The 22,085-nt window shown below is 44.8% G+C and overlaps 1 protein-coding gene across 6 annotated transcripts; it reads right to left on the reverse strand.

Annotated features, from left to right (window-relative positions):
- Positions 1-1,846: 1,846 nt before the first annotated feature.
- Positions 1,847-20,628, reverse strand: LOC139556433 (nuclear receptor coactivator 7-like). Of its 6 annotated transcripts, XM_071370379.1 has the most exons (18): positions 20,551-20,569; positions 19,964-20,095; positions 16,970-17,115; positions 15,548-15,711; positions 11,419-11,489; positions 11,031-11,138; positions 10,843-10,944; positions 10,623-10,748; positions 10,350-10,534; positions 9,718-9,872; positions 8,946-9,539; positions 8,703-8,865; positions 8,435-8,585; positions 8,088-8,216; positions 7,824-7,976; positions 7,644-7,739; positions 5,427-5,500; positions 1,847-3,725 (listed from the first exon to the last, which is right to left on the reverse strand). In XM_071370379.1, exons 3-18 carry the CDS (start codon positions 17,005-17,007, stop codon positions 3,590-3,592), a joined length of 2,445 nt encoding a protein of 814 aa, XP_071226480.1. In that variant the 5' UTR covers positions 17,008-17,115; positions 19,964-20,095; positions 20,551-20,569; the 3' UTR covers positions 1,847-3,589. The 6 variants fall into 6 exon arrangements, with proteins under 6 accessions (XP_071226480.1, XP_071226482.1, XP_071226485.1 ...); XM_071370381.1 differs by lacking the exon at positions 19,964-20,095 and having other exon boundaries at positions 20,551-20,628; XM_071370384.1 differs by lacking the exon at positions 19,964-20,095 and having other exon boundaries at positions 16,970-17,111; positions 20,551-20,599.
- Positions 20,629-22,085: the final 1,457 nt, after the last annotated feature.

A 22,085-nucleotide genomic window follows, 5' to 3' on the forward strand; every position in this document is an offset into this window, starting at 1 on the left:
AATAGACTGGTCTCAAATATAACTACGTTACACAGAACCACGGCGGACCCATTGTAAAATTAGGCTTTTCTCCATATTGAAACGGGTCCAAGTGAAACATGCCTATCTCTGCCCACTCGAGCGTGGTTTACGAAGTCTTCTTGGAAATAAATAATCTTATCTTCACATTCCAACGGATCGAGTTCTCACCAGGCCGTCCTGGATCCATGGCAGAGTCCTCCTTCCTGCTGTGCTGACTATGTTTGTCTGCTTTGTATAGCTCCCGTATCTTATGATAGTTTATGCAGTATTGCCCTGTTTATAAGAACTATAGTGTAGTAGTTAATGAAAAGTTGTGGCAAGTCGAGTCCCAGACAACCCTTGGGCTTAAAGGTGTCTTTTGTCATAAGTTTTCCCATCTGGTGTAAGGAAATAACCCAGCTCAACAGACATCAAATCAAATGTTATTTGTCACATGCACCGATTACAACAGCTGTAGACCTTAGTGGGGATGCTTACTTAACCAACAATGCAGTTAAGAAAAAAACAAGTATTAAGAAAGTATTTGCTAAATATACTGAAGTAAACAAAGAAAATAGAAAAATACCAAATAATTAAAGAGCAACGATAAAATAACAGTAACGAGGCTATATACAGGGGGTACCGGTACAGAGTCATTGTGCGGGGGCACAGGTTAGGCGAGGTAATATGTACATGTAGGTAGAAGTAAAATGACTATGCGTAGATAGAGATAATAGTTAAAGAGTAGCAACAGTGTAAAAATGGGGGGGTGGGTTAATGTAAATAGTCCAGGTAGCCATTTGGTTAGCAGTTCAGGAGTCTTATGGCTTTGGGGTAGAAGTTGTTAAGAAGCCTTTTGGACCTAGACTTGCATTCCAGTACCACTTGCCGTGTAGTAGCAGAGAGAACAGTCTATGACTAGGGTGTCTGGAGTCTTTGGCAATTTTTTGAGCCTTCCTCTGCCTGGTATAGAGGTCTTGGATGGCAGGAAGCTTGGCCCAGTTATGTACTGTTCCATACGCACTACCCTCAATAGTGCTTTGCGGTCGGTGGCAGAGCAGTTGCCATACCAGGCGGTGATGCAACCAGTCAGGATGCCCTTGATGGTGCAGCTGTAGAACTTTGAGGATCTGAGGACCAATGCCCAATCTTTTCAGTCTCCTGGGGGGAATAGGTATTGTGCCCTCTTCAAGACGGTCTTGGTGTGTTTGGATCATGACAGTTCGTTGGTGATGTGGACACCAAGAAACTTGAAGCTCTCAACCTGCTCCACTACAGCCCCGTCGATGAGAATGGTGGCGTGCTCGGCCCTCCTTTTCTTGTAGTCCACGATCTTTGTCTTGATCACGTTGAGATGGTTATCCTGGCACCACTGCCAGGTCTCTGACCTCCTCCCTATAGGCTGTCTCATCTGCAAACTTAATGCTGAGGTTGGTCGTGCTTGGCCATGCAGTCATGGGTGAACGGGGAATATAGGACTGAGCACGCACCCCTGAGGGGCCCCTGTGTTGAGGATCAGCGTGGCGGATGTGTTGTTGCTTACCCTTACCACCTGGGGGCAGCTCGCCAGGAAGTCCAGGATCCAGTTGCAGAGGGAGGTGTTTAGTCCCAGGGTCCTTAGCTTAGTGATGAGCTTTGAGGGCACTATGGTGTTGAACGCTGAGCTGTAGTCAATGAATAGCATTCTCAAGCATCTACACCTGCTAGATGTTGAGCAATTTTATAAAGCCTAAACTATTTTGAAACATTGTCAGCTTTACCTATAGGCACATTTACTATGTAGCCTACCTAAAAGGAAAAAAGCAAACCGTGGAAAAGTAAGCAAGAGGATATGGGGGGAAAAGTCTCAGGCTGGAATCGTATTATGTTTATTATTTCGTTTTAAACATAACAATAAATATCCTCAGTGATACTCACCTATAATATGACAGTTTTGGATTCACAGGAAATAACACTTTGGGAACATTCAGTGAGAACACTCAACATCTATTACACAGAAACAAACAAAGCCACGCCTATAAGGATTTGTGAATAGTAGGATGCAGAAAGGGGAATGTCATATTTAAGCAGTATTGTCTGTATTACAGTTACAGTATTTTCTGTATATCATGCAGTAGGTCTAGTCAGCTCATGGTAACTTGAGACAGAAACAAACACTCCATTTATCAACATTGGTCTGGAAAACAGTGGTATAAGATCTCAACAGAACACGTTAAGAAAAAAACAACAAATGGTATATCCCTTTCTTTCCCGAAATTTCAGTAGTCACCGGTCCTTCCCTTATGTCGTGGCAGAAAATGACAATAGTGACAGGTTTATACACAAACAAATGATTGATGTTAATTCCACAGACCAGACCAATCAACTTGGAGTTAGTAAGTAACCGTCTTACTTCCCTTGGCTCATGTGTTCTAATGAACAGTTGAGTAGACTAAACTCACTCTGCAGTAACTCACTCTACTTACAGAAACACACCTTAAAACAAAGAGAAGGTACAGTTGGTCAAAGATGTGACAGACTAATACTGCCTTGAGATTCTTCAATCTATTTAGTGCTTGGATGTATACACCTTGTGGCCGATCACAGGACTTACCTAAAAACAACAGAAAACAAACCAACACATTCACCCCAAAAAATACAATTCTGTAACAAAGTGATACTATTTCAAAAATCATACATTCTTTGTACAAATAAATCATAAGAAATTATAAAATGTGATGAGAAACAAACAAAACAGATACAAAAGTAAAATAAAACGACATTTGGTCATTGCAAAACCCCCTTTATGTTCCATTCTTAGTTGACAGTTGTTTTGGAAAGAGAGACATGGAATGCTCTGAAATGCAATGTAACATTCTCATTAAGTCTATTTAGGACTGGAGACATGAAAACAAGAACCTTCAGTCAAGGTAAGCCTCTTCTTTGTAAACAATTACTCCTATATTTAAAGTGGTTTTGGGGCAGATGTGTTTTGGAAGAGAAATTAGTCACAAAATGCCTACCTAAAACATCTAACTTTTCTCCTCTTTTCACCTAAGTTTTTTCCCCTGACATGTTACGAACTTATCAACAAGAATATTCTGATTTGCTGCGTTTGTAGAGAATTGATGTTTGTGTTTACTCACCTGTAACCAGATACCTTGTTCCTTTTTGATGTGCATTGCACCCACTAGCCACATCCCTAACACAACAATCTCACTGCCTATGTTTTGATATTGTGTTTGAAATGAACTCATGACTGATTCCGTTAGCTAGGACAATTGCAGGACAATCGCCTCTTTGATCCTCCAGGAACATGTCGCTCTTCTCCAAGTGGGTAGAAGTTTTGAGTTCTGAAGGCAGGCTGCATGCTGGGATAGCTGTGGGTGGCATGGGAGGTATAAGGCAGCCAATAGAGTAATAGGGAAATACACCAGCCACAGCTTCTCACACCTCTGCCACCCTCAGGACAAACCCCATCAAAAACCATGACACACACCATGTCAAATTATCAGCTTCCCATTCTGGTAGAGTAAGGGGTGGGCGTTGAAGCCAGATCCTGTTCTCCCCCCGGGTGGGTTTGGAGGGGACTGGAGGAGGTGGAGGGAGGCTACTCGAAGGCCCAGACCTCCACACTGTGGATGATGAAGTCCTTCTGGGTAGAGAGGGGCTGGTTGTGGAAAGTGGCACAGCTGGAGGTGGTGCCGTGATACAGGTCAGCATCCAGCCACAGCCCTATCTGACCTCTAGATGGAGGGAAGGAGAAAGAGACAGAGAAAAGTCAGACAAACTCATAACTACAAGTTGACTTCAACAGAAAGAGAGAGCGGATCACGCAAAGATCGTCTCACATTGCTCAACCACATACAGTACCTTCAGAACATATCCACACCCCTTGACTTTTTCCAGCTGTTACAGCCAGAATAGAAACATGATTAAATTGAGATTGTGTCACTGCCCTACACACACACACACACACACACACACACACACACAATAACCCATACTTTCAAAGTGGAATTATGTTTTTGAAATTTGACAAATTAATTAAAAGAAAAGCTAAAATGTCTTGAGTCAACCCCTTTATTATGGCAAGCCTAAATAAGTTCAGGAGTAAAAATGTGCTTAACAAGTTGCATGGACTCCCCCTGTGTTTAACATGATTTTTGAATGACTACCTCATCTCTGTAGCCATATACATATACAGTTAATTGTAAGATCCCTCAATAGAACATGTATTTCAAGCACAGATTCAACCACAAAGTCCAGGGAGGTTTTTCAATGCCTCGCAATGAAGGGCACCTATTGTTAGATAGGTAGAAACATAAATAAAGCAGGCATTGAATATCCGTTTGTGCATGGTGAAGTTATTAATTACAATTTGGATAGTGTATCAATACACCAAGTCACTTCAAGGATACAAACGTCCTTCCTAACTCAGTTTCTGTAGAAGAAGGAAACCACTCAGTGATTTCTCCATGAGGCCAATGGTGACTTTAAAACAGTTACAGAGTTTAATGGCTGTGATAAGAGAAACTTGAGGATGGATCAACAACATTGTACTTACTCCACAAAGCGTGAAAAGGTGGAGTGAAAAGGAAGCCTGTACAGAATAACAACATATTCCAAAAGGTGCATCCTGTTTGCAACAAGGCACTAAAGTAAAACTGAAAAACATGTGGCAAAGAAATTCACTTTATGTCCTGAATGCAAGGTGTTGTGATATGTTTGGGGAAAATCCAACACTGAGTACCACAATTCATATTTTCAGGAATGGTGGTAGCTGCATCATGTTAAGGGTATGTGTGTCATCGGCAAGGACAGGGGAGTTTTTTAGTATAAAAAGAAACAGAATAGCGCGACGCACAGGAAAATCCTAGAGGAAAACCTGGTTCAATCTGCTTTCCAACAGGCACGGAGACAAATTCACCTTCCTTGCAGGACAATAAACTAAAAGAAGGCAAAATAAACACCAGAGTTGCTTACCAATGTGGCATTGAATGTTCCTGAGTGGCCTAGTTAGTTTTTACTTACACTCTATGGCAAGACTTAAATGGCTGACTAGGAATGATCAACAACCAACTTGATACAGCTTGAAGATTTTTTTGAAAGAATGTGCAAATATTGTACAATCCAGGTGTGCAAAGCTCCTAGAGACTTACCCCAAAATACTGTGCTGTACTCGCTGCCAAAGATGATTCTAACATGTATTGACTCAGGGGTGTAAATACTTATGTAGATTTTATATTTCTGTATTTCACTTTCAATACATTTGCTAACATTTCTAAAAACATGTTTTCACTTTGTCATTATGGAGTATTATGCGTAGATGGGTGAGAAGAAAGTGATGTTAGATCCATTTTGAATACAGGCTGTAACACAAAATGTGGAATAAGTCAAGGGGTATGAATACTTTCTGAAGGGACTGTATATTCAAATACACTCACCCTCCTCCTCCCATCTGAAGAGAATCTATGTTGCCTTTCACAAAGTAGGAGTTCTCCCCAGTCCAGCGGTAAACCTGAGCAAAGGAAAAGTAACCCACATCAAGTCAGGCAGCGAAGCAATGCCAGAGGTCATATGAATTGTAAAACATACACCACCGTTCAAAAGTTAGAAATGTCCTTGTTTAAAAAAAAAAAGAAAAAAAGAAAAGTGAATTAAAATAACATCAATTGATCAGAAATACAGCGTAGGCATTGTTAATGTTGTAAATGACTATTGCAGCTGGAAACAGCTGATTTAAAAATTATAATAATTTACCCCCTTTTCCTCCAATTTTGTGGTATCCAATTGTTAGTAGTTACTGTCTTGTCGCTACAACTCCCGTACGGGCTCGGGAGAGACGAAGGTCGAGAGCCATGCGTCCTCCGAAACACAACCCAACTAAGCCACACTGCTTCTTAACACATCGCGCATCCAACCCGGAAGCCAGCCGCACCAATGTGTCGGAGGAAACACCGTACACCTAGCGACCTGGTCAGCGTGCACTGCGCCCGGCCCGCCACAGGAGTCGCTAGTGCGCGATGAGACAAGGATATCCCTACCGGCCAAACCCTCCCTAACCCGGACGACGCTAGGCCAATTGTGCGTCGCCCCATGGACCTCCCGGTTGCAGCCGGCTGCGACAGAGCCTGGGCTCGAACCCAGAGTCTCTGGTGGCACAGCTAGCACTGCGATGCAGTGCCTTAGACCACTGCGCCACCCGGGAGGCCTGAAACGGCTGATTTTTAATGGAATATCTACATAGGCGTACAGAAGTCTATTATCAGCAACCATCACTCTTGCGTTCCAAAAGGCACCTTGTGTTAGCTAATCCAAGTTTATCCCATTTGCAATTATGTTAGCACAGCTGAAAACTGTTGTACTGATTAAAGAAGCAATAAAACTGTCCTTCTTTAGACTAGTTGAGTATCTGGAGCATCAGCATTTGTAGGTTCGATTACAGGCTCAAAATGGCCAGAAACAAAGTACTTTCTTCTGAAACTCGTCAGTCTATTCTTGTTCTGAGAAATGAAGGCTAGTGATAAATTGCCAAGAAACTGAAGATCTCGTACAACGCTGTGTCTACTCCCTTCACAGAGCAGCGCAAACTGGCTCTAACCAGAATAGAAAGAGTGGGAGGCCCCAGTGCACAACTGAGCAAGAGGACAAGTACATTAGAGTGTCTAGTTACAGAAACAGACGCCTCACAAGTCCTCAACTGGCAACTTCATTAAATAGTACCCGCAAAACACCAGTCTCAACGTCAACAGTGAAGAGGCGACTCCGGGATGCTGGCCTTCTAAGCAGTTGCAAAGAAAAAGCCATATCTCAGACTGGCCAATAAAAAGAAAAGATTAAGATGGGCAAAAGAACACAGAGTCTGGACAGAGGACGATTGGAAAAAAGTGTTATGGACAGACAAATCTAATTTTGAGGTGTTCGGATCACATTCGCGAGACAGAAAAAATGAAAAGATGCTGGAGGAGTGTTTGACACCATCTGTCAAGCATGGTGGAGGCAATGTGATGGTCTGGGCGTGCTTTGGTAGTGGTAAAGTGGGAGATTTGTACAGGGTAAAAGGGATCTTGAAGGAAGGCTATCACTCCATTTTGCAACGCCATGCCATACACTGGACAGCGCTTAATTGGAGCCAATTTCCTCCTACAACAGGACAATGACCCAAAGCACAGCTCCAAACTATGCAAGAACTATTTAGGGAAGAAGCAGTCAGCTGGTATTCTGTCTATAATGGAAGGGTAAGCACAGTCACCGGATCTCAACCCTATTGAGCTGTTGTGGGAGCAGCTTGACCGTATGGTACGCAAGAAGCGTCCATCAAGTCAATCCAACTTGTGGGAGGTGCTTCAGGAAGCATGGGGTGAAATCTCTTCAGATCACCTCAACAAATTGACAACTAGAATGCCAAAGGTCTGCAAGGCTGTAATTGATGCAAATGGAGGATTCGTTGACCAAAGCAAAGTTTGAAAGACACAATTAATTAAACTAAAATCATTATTTATAATCTTTTCACTGTCTTTACTATATTTCCTATTCATTTTGTAACTCATTTCATGTATGTTTTCATGGAAAACAAGGACATTTCTAAGTGACCCCAAACTTTTGAACGGTAGTGTAGGTATGTGGATTCAACACAGAGTATAAATGAGATTATGTCTGACCTTGATTTCAGGGCAGAAACTGAAGAGGAAGGTCTCTCCCGTGCCATAGCAGTGCTCACTTACTCTGAAGGGATGGGTGGAGTATCCCCCAAACAACTGGGGGGGAGGGGGGGGATAAAGAGAGTGAATAAATCTCAAGAGCCCAATACAAATTGAGCATCCTGTTCAGTGTGTGAGTACCTGGTTGTTCATGTCTTTGATGACCAGTAGCACAGGGCTGTCAACCTCTAATAAGCTCCTGTACAGGGTCTTTAGGCTGGTCCCGTGTTCCACCGTACTGTAAGCCAGTCGCCATGGATACCCCTGCACCCGCGCTGGCAGCCGACAAGCAAGCTGTGGGGAGACAGAGACACGTGATTCAGTGTGTAAATGTGTATTTCGGAGTTTGTGCGCAGGTTTTCTTGATTGAAAGTGTTTTGTGTGTCATGGCATTTGTGTGTTTACCTTCTCTATGTGTGTGTCCTGTAGCAGAGCGCTGGGATCACTGAGCATGGGCAATAGATCCCCAAAAGGCTCCTCCCCCTCATAGCTGCCAAAACTCTGCCTGCGCTTCGCCTCGTTGATGGTGATGATCTACGAACACAACCATGTACGGTCAGACACCTCAACCGTACAGTCAAAACATACTAAACTCAATGCATGGTCAAAACATTGAACACAGCTTGGTCCAAACACAAAAAAAACCACACATACAACCACAAAGTCACAAAACACTTCACCACAATGCGAATATACAACACCACAGTCCAAAACAATACTCTCATCTGAGCGGTCATGCTGTGTGAACGCACCTCCCAGCTGCGAGAAGACTTGGGGTCACTGAAGAAATTATCGATCATGTTGAGCTCGTCCTTCTCCACGACCACGAAGCCCTGCTCCCTGGCCTCCTTACCGTACACGTCAGGAGACCACTGGACAAAGAACGCATACAGGTGGTCCACCCTGAAACACACCACACACACATTTATGTTTCAGAACATTCAACATTTATAGCATTCTGAATACACCCCAGTTCTCAAAGAGGTTCTGACTGACTGTTCTCATTCGTTGACCTCTCACCTCTCCTGGGGCACAGCAAACCAGTACTCTGTCTGCTTTCCTCGCGTCTGGGCGGGGCTGGATGTCCGGCCAATGATGAAGGACTTCCTCATGGGCTTGCCCACCTTGAAGCAAAGGAACATGGGCGGGGTCTTACTCTTCTCCTCTGTGGAGAGCAGCATGTCTGCAGAGAGAGAGAGAGAGAAATGTAATATTGAAACAATGCAATACAAGAAACCGCACAAACCGCTTGTGAACACTCACTTTGGATGGGCGCCTGCATCCTCTCCAGCAGCCAAGACTTCACCTCCGCCTTGTTGCTCCTCTTTCGCTTCTCTTCCTCACTCAGCTGCTCCTCTGCAGGGCTGGGTTCCTGAGAACTACATTTCCCCGAAGCCGCAGCGGTCTCACTCAAGCTCAGCTTCCTATTTTGGTCCATTGCTGATTCTAATTGGTCGCTAACACTGTTCACCAGTTGCCCTGAAGAGATCCCATCTTTGGCATCTTTAGCAGGCTTCTCCTTCAACAGTTCACCGTCTTTCTCAGTCTCTGAAAGGACAGGCAGTGATTGGGTCGTTTCCTCGATGGAGCTGTTCTGTACCAGTCCTTCGTCCTCCTCCTCTCCTCTCTGCGAGGTCAGTGGGACTGGGTCAGAGAGGGACTGGTCCTGGGACTCCACCCGTTTAGGGGAACTAGATCTTGGGAGCTCTCCCCGCTGATCCTGGCTGGTAGCACTGGCAGGTGGTCTGGATCCACTCATTGGTTCCTCAGCACTCCCGTTCAAGGGAAGCTCCAGCTCTGTGAAACCCTCGTCTGATGGAGACTGGTCTGCTGGCTCACACTCTGCCCTCTCTATGACTGGGATATAAGAAACCATGAGGTATTACAAAAATAACCACATTGATCTAAACAATGCTTAAATTATTATTCTGCATAAGCCATTTGGTTTTGATTTCTCTTAAACTACACATATAATGATTTTCTATGATTCATCCTGATCCAATGCAAGTCATTGTGCGTCATCTCTCAGTCATACCCGTCTCTGACAGGGCAGAGTCGATGTCGTCCAGGACGATGGGTCGTTTGGGATCCAGCGCCTCGTAGCGGCTGAAGGGGTTGAGGTCGCGCTCTGAGGGCAACTCCTCCCACTCTCCAGGCCTATACAGAGGACACAGATCCTGGGGTAGGTCTCTGTGCGGGCCAGGAGTCAGGGGGCACCACACGCACATCACAACGGAGGATGGGAAAATTTAAACAAATCATATATGAACAAAATGAAACTCAAAAACAGAACACAAATAAAAGAGAATTCAAAAAAGGCAAAATAATAATACTAACTGAACAACAACGAACCAGTACAAAATGAAAACAGATAAACTAAAGAAAAAAAAAATGAATGGAGAGTCATGTCTGCCCCTACAATCTGGTACAGGAAACCCTACAGCATGAGCTCGGCCAATCAGTTAACATTTTCACCTCCGAAGGAGAAGAAAGAAAGAACACGGGAGAGTGCAGAAAGAGGTAGAAAGACAGAATGCGACACTTGACAAATAAGTAGGAAAAGCAAGGTTAAGATAAGATCAAGAAAGGGGGAAAAGGGTTTAAATAAGGAGTGAAAGATTAATTGACAGTGCGAAAGAGTCTCAGGATGCCAGGGTGGGTCCTTACGACGGCAACGCGTCCTTCAGCTTCATGCGGGAAATGTCGTTGTAGAGGGCCACAGACACCACCTCCTCCATTGGGCAGATCAGGCCGTACTCCTCACAGCCGTGCTCAATCACCAGGGGGTCCGACTTGTGAGGGTCAAACATGATGTTGTTGGGCGTCACGATCATCACCCCTCCCACCACACCCTGGGAGACAATAAAAGACATGAGTTTGAATCTCTGTTGCTGTGGTGGTTGTTTTCATTTCAAAATGGCCTCCGGCGTGGCCACTCACCATTCCGTCAGTGAAGTACTTGCAGCTCATCTTGATGAACTTGACAATGGCGGGGTTCTCATCCTCGGACGGGGGAGAACGCTCACGTCGTAATGGTCTTACTGACCTGCCGCTGAAGTCTCCATCCTGTAACATTGCCAGGCAGCAGGGACGAGCACAGAACTAGGATCAAATTGATTACTTTAGTCTGGGTTGTTCTTATCAAGGATAACTGACTTACCTGTGACACCTTCTCTGATAGATCTTTGATGGAGGTGGGGTCAGAGGAACCCACAGACTGAGAGTCGGCTTCCGATTGGCCCACGTCAGGAACAAATAGCTTCTGCAAGGGTGACAGACAAGCTTGTTTGCCAATCAGAAAGCCAAGATTGACAGCAGGAAGTGGTGTGTTAAGTGCTGAAAGCTCACCTGTCCTGGATAGACACTGTGGGAAAAGAGGCGGTTGAGCTGCACCAATTTGTTGGGGGTGATGTTGAACTTTAGAGCAATGCTGTTTAGAGATTCTTGGGGTCCCACCTGCAACATGAAGTTACATCCTTGGTAAATGTTTATTACCAAAAGTATCAATCTATCCAAGCCAAAATGCAGCACGAAAGACTCAATTAGAAAGCAGAAACCTTGACTCCCTGAATAGCATGCAACCGTTTTGCTATATTATTTAATTACAAAAATAAAAACTTTAGGTTTATTGTCCACATTGCCTTCCTAAGTTAGAGTCTGAGTCAGAACTCCATGTGGGAGTTGTAGTGTCAGAGGGTGGAGGTAGTGAGGCATTACGGAGGCAGCCTGTACTCACAGTATACTCCACTGTCCCGGGGGGCCTCCTCTTCTCTTTCTTGGCCTGGCTGCTCATGTTGTTGCTGTCATCTGAAAGAGAGAGAAATAGGTCAGTGACACAGTATAGAGATGATAGCCTGAAAACAAAAAATAAATCATCGCTCCGTTCATTCAGAAACAAATGCATGTATACACAAACTAGCGCACACTGCTTTAAATAGAATAATATTAAAAGCATAACCCTAGCTCGCGAACACACACGGCTAGCTAGTATCCTAGTGAACTCTGTACGCTACAGTCATAGTCAGCACTTTTTATTGCCAGAGCCAGTTCATTAGAACACCCTCCCACTACTTCCACTTTCCTCTACTCCAGCTCCTCTATAGAAACTGGAGGAATGACTCAGCATTGTACAGCAGGCTATGAGGAGTCCAGCTGTGAGTCACTGTACATCCACACAGAATTTACCTCTGGTAAGAGCGGTCACTTACTCATTACAGTCTTTGTACTAACTAGTGACTGGTAGCTTTATCAGATTGAGAAAGTCATAATATAGATTTTAAAAAGTCGCTCTAAGTTAATGCAGTGTAGGCCTACATAGACTCCTTAGTCAGTGCATAACTAGGATGACTACCTTCTCGGATTTAATAACATGTTTGTATGGTCATTACGCAACATCCTCGGAATTAAAAAGGCTGCAGACTAGCAATGTATAGTGAGTGTATGGAGTAAGAAAGTAGCTTGCTTAATGTGTCAACTAAATGGCTCTGTCTCGCCAGAGAGGAGACTCATTGCTAGGCAACTCACAGACACAGGCTGCAGCAGTGGAGCAGAGGGAGAGACAGAGGAGCAGCACTCTGCAGCTAAGCTAGCAGTAGGAAACAAAATAGCTTCTCAGAATTTCACTACTGGTTTTCATATCAACTTTCTTCGTTGTCCAGAAGCCAAAAGGGACAATCGTAGTCATTAACCACCTGTCCTAGTTGTTGCATATTTAGATTTTCCCTCTAAGTTTATAACGAAGATCAGGGTTTTCTGTATAGAAAAGTTAACTTCTTATTATTATTAGGGGCTGCCCATGTCCAAACAGTGAATAGAAAATAATTGTAGAGGTAAACATGAGACTAAAACCAGATATAAAGTATGTAGAAAATATAATGGACCTTTAAATAAGATGATTTTTGAGAATCAAATCAAAATAAAGGCTTGACAGTCAGGTACATCTAAAATGTAAAAAATTATGCATTTTGGAGTATTTTTATCATGGCATGGGGATCCCATTGATTGTGCTATAATGTCTGAATCACTCAGATAGCATGAGCCATGGCAAAATGTGTAGAATTACAGGAAATTAGCTTTAAAAACAGCGACATTTTGTCACTGCGGCCAACAGGAGGGCCTCTAAAATTTCTAATCAGCGACAGCACCAGTGGCCACGCCCCCCACACCATGACTGGATGTCCTTTGGGTGGTGGACCCAGAAAAAAACTACGGAAACGTTAATCTGTCACATGAAACGACTTACATTATGTGTCTTTGAGAAGTGTATTCCCGCAAATACATTTTTGCAAATGTTGTTTACTTCAAATCAAATTTTATTTGTCACTTCGTAAACAACAGGTGTGGACTAACAGTGAAATGCTTGCTTACGGGTCCTTCCCAACAATGCAGAGAGAAAGAAAATATAGAAATAATAGAAAAGTTAAACACATAAAAGTATTAAGACACACGCATTGATTAACAATAACATGGCTATTTACAAAGGGTATCAGTACAGAGTCCATGTGCAGGGGTATGAGGTAGTTGAGGTAGATCGATATGTACTTATAAACTAGGAATAAAGTGACAGATTTTAGTAAACAGTAGCAGCAGCGTATGTGATGAGTCAAAAAATGTAGTGGAAAAGGGGGCATGAGGACTGCATATGTGGCCAGGTCAATAAATTGCAATGTCCGTACTCTGAGACCCCTAAGAAAGCGCTACAGGGAGACATTGTCCTCGCAGTGGTAGACCACGTGTAACACCACCTGCACAGGATCGGTACATCCGAACATCATACCTGCGGGACAGGTACAGGATGGCAACAACCACTGCCCGAGTTACACCAGGAACGCACAATCCCTCCATCAGTGCTCAGACTGTCCGCAATAGGCTGAGAGAGGCTGGACAGAGGGCTTGTAGGGCATGTCCTCACCAGACATCACCGGCAACAATGTCGCCTATGGACACAAACCCACTGTCGCTGGACCAGACAGGACAGGCAAAAAGTGCTCTTCACTGACGAGTCGCGGTTTTGTCTCACCAGGGGTGATGGTCGGATTCGCATTTATCGTCAAAGGAATAAGTGTTACACCGAGGCCTGAACTCTGGAGCAGGATCGATTTGGAGGTGGAGGGTCCGTCATGGTCTGGGGCGGTGTGTCACAACATCATCGGACTGAGTTTGTTGTCATTGCAGGCAATCTCAACGCTGTGCGTTACAGGGAAGACATCCTCCTCCCTCATGTGGTACCCTTCCTGCAGGCTCACCCTGACATGACCCTCCAGCATGACAATGCCACCAGCCATACTGCTCGTTCTGTGCGTGATTTCCTGCAAGACAGTAATGTCAGTGTTCTGCCATGGCCAGCGAAGAGCCCGGATCTCAATCCCATTGAGCACGTCTGGGATCGGAGGGTGAGGGCTAGGGCCATTCCCCCCAGAAATGTCTGGGAACTTGCAGGTGCCTTGGTAGAAGAGTGGGGTAACATCTCACAGCAAGAACTGGCAAATCTGGTGCAGTCCATGAGGAGGAGATGCACTGTAGTACTTAATGCAGCTGGTGGCCACACCAGATACTGACTGTTACTTTTGTTCAGGGACACATTATGTTCAGGGACACATTATTCCATTTCTGTTAGTCACATGTCTGTGGAACTTGCTCAGTTTATGTCTCAGTTGTTAAGTTTGCTGTAAATAAACACAGTTGACAGTGAGGACATTTCTTTTTTTGTTGTGTTTATATCCCTTTCAAAAGGCACTTATATCTTTTGTCTTGCCAATTCACCCTCTGAATGGCACACATACACAATCAATGTCTCAATTGTCTTAAGGCTTAAAAATCCTTCTTTAACCTGTCTCCCCTTCATCGACACTGATTGAAGTGGATTTAACAAGTGACATCAATAAGGGAACATAGCTTTTACCTGGATTCACCTGGTCAGTCTGTCATGGAAAGAGCTGGTGTCCTTAAAAAGGAAAAATCCACCATTCCTTTAAATGTGAGATTTTTTTTGTGAACAAATGTTTAATTTTCCCTTTATAATAAGGTTGGTAGCAACATGGAAAATCATTGTTGAAATCTGTTGCAGGTCAAGTCGATACGAAATCCACAATGCAATGATCTCGCTATGGGCTGGCGTGCTAGCAAACGTAGTTAAACACAACAACCAAAGACAATACCAGCATGTAGGTAGTTAGCTGTCCACAATCTCATGTTCAACCTGCAGATCGATGTGCCTCACAGAGTAGAGTCTGAATCCAATGAATGAACGTATAATGCCCCACCCAGCAGACTGTGGTCCAATCATGTGAACAGTCATGCACGGTCAAGTTAATCGTTACGCAATCCCTTCTCAAAGTCCGTGTATGTCAAGAAACGCACCTATTTTCCTCGAAAGTAGAGAATGTCACGATTCCAAAGCTATACGATATTACAGATAGCAAGTTAATTATCTCACATCTCAGAAAAGATTTGTAATGTTGTACTTATTGTTGATGAAATTTGTGTTAATGTTGGGTTTTTGAGCTAGCTTCCAATAAACTCCCATTTACGTCTTGTCCCAGAATCGCCCAGAATGCACCATGCGGCCCATTGGCAACGTTTTCCATGGACTGCGTGGTGCATTCTGTGCGATTCTGGGACAAGACGTGAATGGGAGTTTATTGGACTCGCGTCACTGTTCCAACATCTAGTGGAAAGCTTTCCCAGAAGAGTGGAGGCTGTTATAGCAGCAAAGGGGAAACCAACTCCATATTAATGCCCATGATTTTGGAATGAGATGTTCGACAAGAAGGTGTCCACACTTTTGGTCATGTAGTGCACTTCTGACCCTTTGTTAATGTGCCCCTGTGCCTATAGAAAGGTTGTGTGTGTGGTGTGTGTTTTACCTAAACCTTCAGGTGGGTTTGGTACTATCCTCTCCTGGGGGTCAGAAAAAGCAGGGAGGGATGGGCAGGAGATGACGGGCGTCTTTAAGGATGAATCCGACGGGTTCTGCTCAGCCATAGCCTTCTCTGATTGGCTCTGTTTGAGCTGTCTCCGTCTCTTCAACCTGAGGATATGGAGAGAGGGGTGGTCAATCTGTAGACTTCCAATCAGGCTTATGAACATTGGATTTCACTACTAATGAAAGTTTCCTGTTAGGTTGTGAAAAACTCAAAAACAGAAATCCAAAACGTCACTGTCTTTTGCTTGCTCACTTTCTCTGCTCCTCTGTCCTTTTTCCTGATTACTTATTGATAGGTCAGGCGGTGATGTCATGGCGTCTCCCACCCCCGCCTGCCTAGGTTCATTAACAGGGGAATCTGCAGCTAACTAAGCCAACATGGCAGCATGTAGCTCTAGAGTCGGATTGAAACGGATTGTAAACAAGGTCCTGGCTCAGTATAGAAAAAGCTGGAGAAAGAGTGGGGCAGGGAAATCAAAATTCAAGGAAAACAGATGCTGTACAAGCAAAGGACATGTGAAAATGGAGAAGCAGACGACTAAAGAGAGAGCTTGAAAGCGACAGAGTAATGGAGGAGCACTGGATCAATAGGTTTGGAGACAAGACAGACAGATACAGTTCTGGCCTTCAAATAGCCTCTCTTCCATTACAAACACAGCAGCAGACCATACACACACATCTGGTAAACGTTTCTGGATTCCACCAACAAATTCCACACAGCACACTCCTGTTTCACACAGGGACATTAACAAGAGCGGAATGTAGAGATTTCCTTCGGCGTTTTACCTTTTTATCCCCCTCTTGCTTTCTCTCTATCCTGGTAGAAGAGGAATAGCTAGTCTGCCTGCGTACTCACTCAAGCGCAGCAAAACATAAACAACCCGTTCAAAAACAGCAGCAACCTCCTTATCCCAGGAGTAGAGAGCCAGGATCTCAAGCATACATCATCACTGCTGGATGTCTCATGCTTCAGCTACTTACAGGGATAGAAATCCAGTCGGCTACTCTACTGTGCGTGAGCATTGACGCATGACTCCATTGCATCAGTGCCAGTATCAGGTGTACCCAGTGCAGTGAGGGCCAGATGGCAACAGAGCATTACTCAGTGAACACAATGTCAGTCACAGTAAAAGTGGATAGTCACTCAATGCACCGTAACAAACAACGGCATAGTGGGACGTCAGTTAGTTGTGCTACAAAACATCCCGTCCTCCCTCAAATCGCTATGCATACATGGAAGCAAAACTGTTGCCACATGCTGGTAACACTAACACCCACTTCACAGGCTCTCTAAAAACGCAACACTATAAACACTTTGGCATAGACCTAAAAGAGGCTATACACAGAAGAACTTTTCACTTACCTGGCAAAGTAGCCCGGCTTCCTGTCTCTCTTCTCCATCAGTGCGGTATCCTAAAGCTGCATGCACCCCAACACACACGCGCCGAGCCTGTGGGCACAACGTCCTAATGATCCCGCTCTTCTCCCTTTCCACAATCTTCCCACTTCCTTATCATGGGGGAGAAAAAAATAATTATTGAAGGGAATTAGCTAAATATCTGCATCGTCTGCTGTATGCAGCAACGCAGAAGTGTACCAAACAGCAAGCCAAAGACGCCAACCGAGCTGACTGAAGGTTAATGCCACAGCGTAGTCAGAGTGCTGAAAGCATATCGAATGAGCATTAGTCATGCTGTTCAGCTGATACAATGGTTTTTTTTGTCACCTGCACAGGGTGCAGATAGTAGTTGCAGTCTACAGTGAAATACTACATATTTACAACAGTGACATGATAATGTCCATTGGGGTGTGGGCAGGGTAGATGTCTGTTGGGGGACGACGACGACTACTGGTGGCTATTCAGCAGCCTGATGGTCTGGGGGTACAAGCTATATGCCAGTCTGTTAGTTTTAGCCATGATGCTCCTATATTGCCTGCGGCTGAGTGATGGAAGCGGGGAGACCAGGCTGTGGCTCGGGTGGCTGAGGTACCTGATGATATTCTTAGCCTCCCTGCGACACCTGGTGCTGTAGGTGTCCTGGAGGGCAGGCAGTGCACCCAATGGTGCGTTGGGCTGAGCGTACCACCCTCTGTCGTGCCTTGCGGTCAGCGGCGGTGGAATTACCAAGCTGCGATGCAGCCCGACAGTATGTTTGATGATGCTCCCATAGAACACCGAGGGTCCTCGGGGACAGACCGAATTTCTTCAGAATCCTGAGGTTAAAGAGTCGCTATCGTGCCTTCTTGATCACGGGGTCTGTGTTGTTTGGATGTGTACACCAGGGTACTTTTTGACCGTCTCCACATTGATGGGGCGTGCCCAGCCTGGTTCCTCCTTTAGTCCACAATCAGCTCCTTTGTTTTGCTGATGTTGATGGAGAGGTTGTTTACCTGGCACCACACTGTCAGAGTGCCTACTTTCTCCCGGTAGGCAATCAGGCCTACTACTGTCGTGTCTTCAGTGAACTTGATGATGGAGCTGTGTGAGTCCACGCAGTAGTGGGTATACAGTGAGTACAGGAGGTGACTGAGGACACACCCTTGTGGGGCCCCATGTTGAGGATCAGTGTGGAGGAGGTAATGTTGTCTACCTTCACCACCTGGGGGCTCCCTGTCAGAAATGCCATGACCCAGTAGCATAGGGAGGTAAGTCCCAGGGCTGTAAGCTTTGGGGTGAGCTTAGAGAGCACTGTGGTATTGAAGGTCGAGCGGTAGTCGAACAGCATCCTCACATATGCATTCCTCTTGTCCAGGTGGGTGAGGGCAGTGTGCAGTGCAATGGGGATTGCGTAGTCCGTGGATCTGTTGGGCAGTAGGCAAATTGGAGGGTCAAGTGTGTCGGGGAGGGAGGTGGTGACCTACTCTGACTAGCCTGTTGAATAACTTCATTACATGAGAGCTACTGGTCGATAGTTATTCAGTTCAGTTACTTTCCCTTTCTTGGGCACAGGAATGATGGTGGACATCTTGAAGCAAGTGTGAATAACAGCCTGAGCTAGAGATTGAAAATGTCAGAAAACACAACAGCTAGTTGGTGTGCACATGTTCTGAGGCTAGGGATGTCGTCTGGGCCGGCAGCCTTGTGAGGGTTTACACAATTGATTGAATGACTTACATACGCCCTCCGTGGAGACCTTAAGCACGTAGCCTCGTGGTCCTCAGGGGCTCTCCTCTGCAGCTCAGAGTCATTTTGCACAAAGCGTGAGAAAAATAAGTTTTGCTCGTCCGGTAGGGAGGCAGGCGTTGGTGTCCACGACCTGACAGGGTTTCTTTTTGTAATCCGTGATGTTTAGAAGCCATTGCCACATACACCTAGTATCCAAACCGCAAAATTTCTCCTCCATGTTGTACCTATATTTGTGTCTCGTAATCTTGATTTATCTGCATGGGTCATATTTGGACTGTTTAACCATACAATTGTCCCCGGTTACCTTGCCGGATTTATAAGCAGCATCTCTCTCCTTCAGTTTCTCATCAATCCACATTTTAAGTTTTGAAAGACACCATCGGTATCACATTATCTATGCATTTTTCCATGAATCCGGTGACTGACTCAGTAGCAGCACATCCTTTGGCTTTCTAAAGAAAATGTCCCTAGTCATTCTGCTCACAATTTGATTTAGCTACCAACCTTCAGTCTTTTCCAGTTGCATGTTACGGCCATCGTGGTTGCAATGATATTGTCTCATACGTTATCATGTTTTCCATGTTATCTGCTAATTTGCAAAGCATATTGCGTAGTTTATCAGTCTCAAATCCCAGTGTGTGTGAGTTTAATATTTGCCTTTTGATTAGTGGGTGGGTATGAATAGGTGATTATGGGTGCATATTATCCTGAACCACTGCAACAGCTCACAATGAAAAGCTTGGCAAACGGCTGTAGTAACCAATGTTTTATTATACACATTGGTAGTAACTCTGAGCAACTGCATTAGATCTCAAGGTGATACTGACTACTCTCTTCAAGACAGGGCATCTCCTTTAGCTAGCTAGTTAGGTACTTAAAAATACATAACGTTCCATTTTTTTATGATTGTAGCTAACATGTGCAGCAGAAATTAAACAGCCAACATTGAGCCTTTGATATTTGCAAACAAAATATATCTAGTCAGAAAACGTTAGCTAGCTAAACAGCAACACGAAAAAACTATAACAATCAACGTTAGCTCAAATGTTCCTTTCCGTTAACAGTTATCGTTTGCTAACTAAATTACTGTTGACGTAGTAGCTAGCTAACTTCGAATTAGAACTAGCTACGTTAATTTACTAGGTAGCTAGTCGGGATTGCTAGCTCATACATGCTAAAGCTAGCTTTAACAGCTAACTAACGTTAGCTATTTAAATTAACGTTACCCACCGTGTTTCTAGCTACATCCTTTGCTTTGGCTGCTTCGCTTGTTTCTGGTGCAGCAATACCGAGATTTCCCGATAATTATGTAACCTTATGCAACCGGAGTCTACTGACTGTCTGGATGGATGCTGCGTGAAACTGTGGTGAGGGAACACTTTTAGCTACGCAGAAGAGACAAGGTCCACACACAACTGACAGCTGAGCTGATGCTGGCTCAGCACGTTAACGGTAGCCTAGCTTCGTCAAAGATTACGTTGTCTGTGGCTGCGTAGGCACATTTATTAGCCAGTTTGTTTACGATCCGTGCTATCCGAGATCCTTGGGACGTCCCTACCCTAACGTACATTTACCATAACCATTTCAGCTACATTTCAACTTCAATGGCGGTAGGGACGTCCGAAGCCTCCCCGATAGCATTCAGTCGCGTGGTTATCCTTTGACAACCACATTATAAATGAACCTGAGATACGATTTCCAAATAGTGGACATGCACGCATAAAACGTTTACATATATCATCCAATGATAGCTACGTGCAAACATGGATACATTTTCATACTTCGAACACAAATACAACCTGTCCAGTGTACCTTACCTCATTCCATGGCATTTTCAACCTTTTCCTGTTTACGAATGCACAGCGCCCTCTGGTGCTAGAATAATCACCTGAGGAACAAACGTAAATTAATCACATCACATTAAACATAACAATCTTCAGAACTTACTTTGTCTAAGAAACAAAATAACAATGGCTTTACAACGATTTTGAACAAACATGACGTGAGACATGCCAAAATGTAGCCCAAACTGTCGCCAGATGGCCCTATTATCCCTTTTACGTAATTTGTAATAATAGTGCCATGCCATCTGGCGGCTGGTTAGGCTAGCCAAAATGGGTTTTTTCATAGAAAGCAACTAATTTATTTGAATGAAAACACACCACTATTGGATTTTTTCCCAACGTGGTTTAGTTAGAGCTTAGATGCATGTGATCCAACCGTACAATGTTGTGTTTTATTCAAATTTACACACAATGTCCACGGTTGGCGCCATCCACTGCCCTATCCCATCTGGACAAGAGGAATACATAGAGAAATATCATTGACTACAGCCTCAGCCTTCAACACTATAGTATCCTCCAAGCTCATCATTAAGCTTGGGCCCTGGGTCTGAACCCCGCCCTGTGAAACTGGGTCTTGGACTTCCTGCCCCCAGGTGCTGAAGGTAGGCAACAACACCTCCACTACGCTAATCCTCAACACATGGTCTCCACAAGAGTGTGTGCTCAGCCTCCTCCTATACTCCCTGTTCACCCATGACTGCGTGGCCACACATGTCTCCAACTCAATCATCAAGTTTGCAGATGACACAACAGTGGTAGGCCTGATTACCAACAACGATGAGACATCCTACAGGGAGGAGTTGAGTGCCCAGGTGGAGTGGTGCCAGGAAAATAACCTCTCTCTCAACGTCAACAAAACGCAGGAGTTGATCGTGGACTTCAGGAGACAGCAGAGGGAGCACGTCCCCATCCACATGGACGAGGCAGCAGTGGAGAAGGTGAAAAGCGTCAAGTTACTCAGTGTACACGTCACTGACAATCTGAAATGGTCCACCCACACAGACAGTGTGGTGGACAAGGCACAACAGCGCCTCTTCAACCTCAGAGAAGAAATTCAGCATTGCCCCAAAAACCCTCACTAACATCTACAGATGCACCATTGAGAGTATCCTGTTGGGCTGTATCACCGCCTGGTACGGCAACAGGACCGAACGCATCCGCAGGACTCTCCAGAGGGTGGTGCGGTCTGCTCAACACCTCACCGGGGGCACACTACCTGCCTTCCAGGACATCTACAGCACCTGGTATCACAGGAAGGCCAAGAAAATCATCAAGGACCTCAGCCACCCGAGCCACGGCCTGTTCACCCCGCTACCATCCAGAACACAAGGTCAGTACAGGTGCATCAAAGCTGGGACTGAGAGACTGAAAAACAGCTTCTATCTCAACGCCATCAGAATGGTAAATAGTCAACACTAGCCGGTACCCTGCCCTGAAATGTAATCACTGTCACTACCCGGGTACTCTACCATGCACCTTAGAGGCTGCTGTCCTATGTACATAGTAAT

This window comes from Salvelinus alpinus, chromosome 27 (assembly GCF_045679555.1).
Source record: "Salvelinus alpinus chromosome 27, SLU_Salpinus.1, whole genome shotgun sequence".
NCBI lineage: Eukaryota > Metazoa > Chordata > Actinopteri > Salmoniformes > Salmonidae > Salvelinus > Salvelinus alpinus.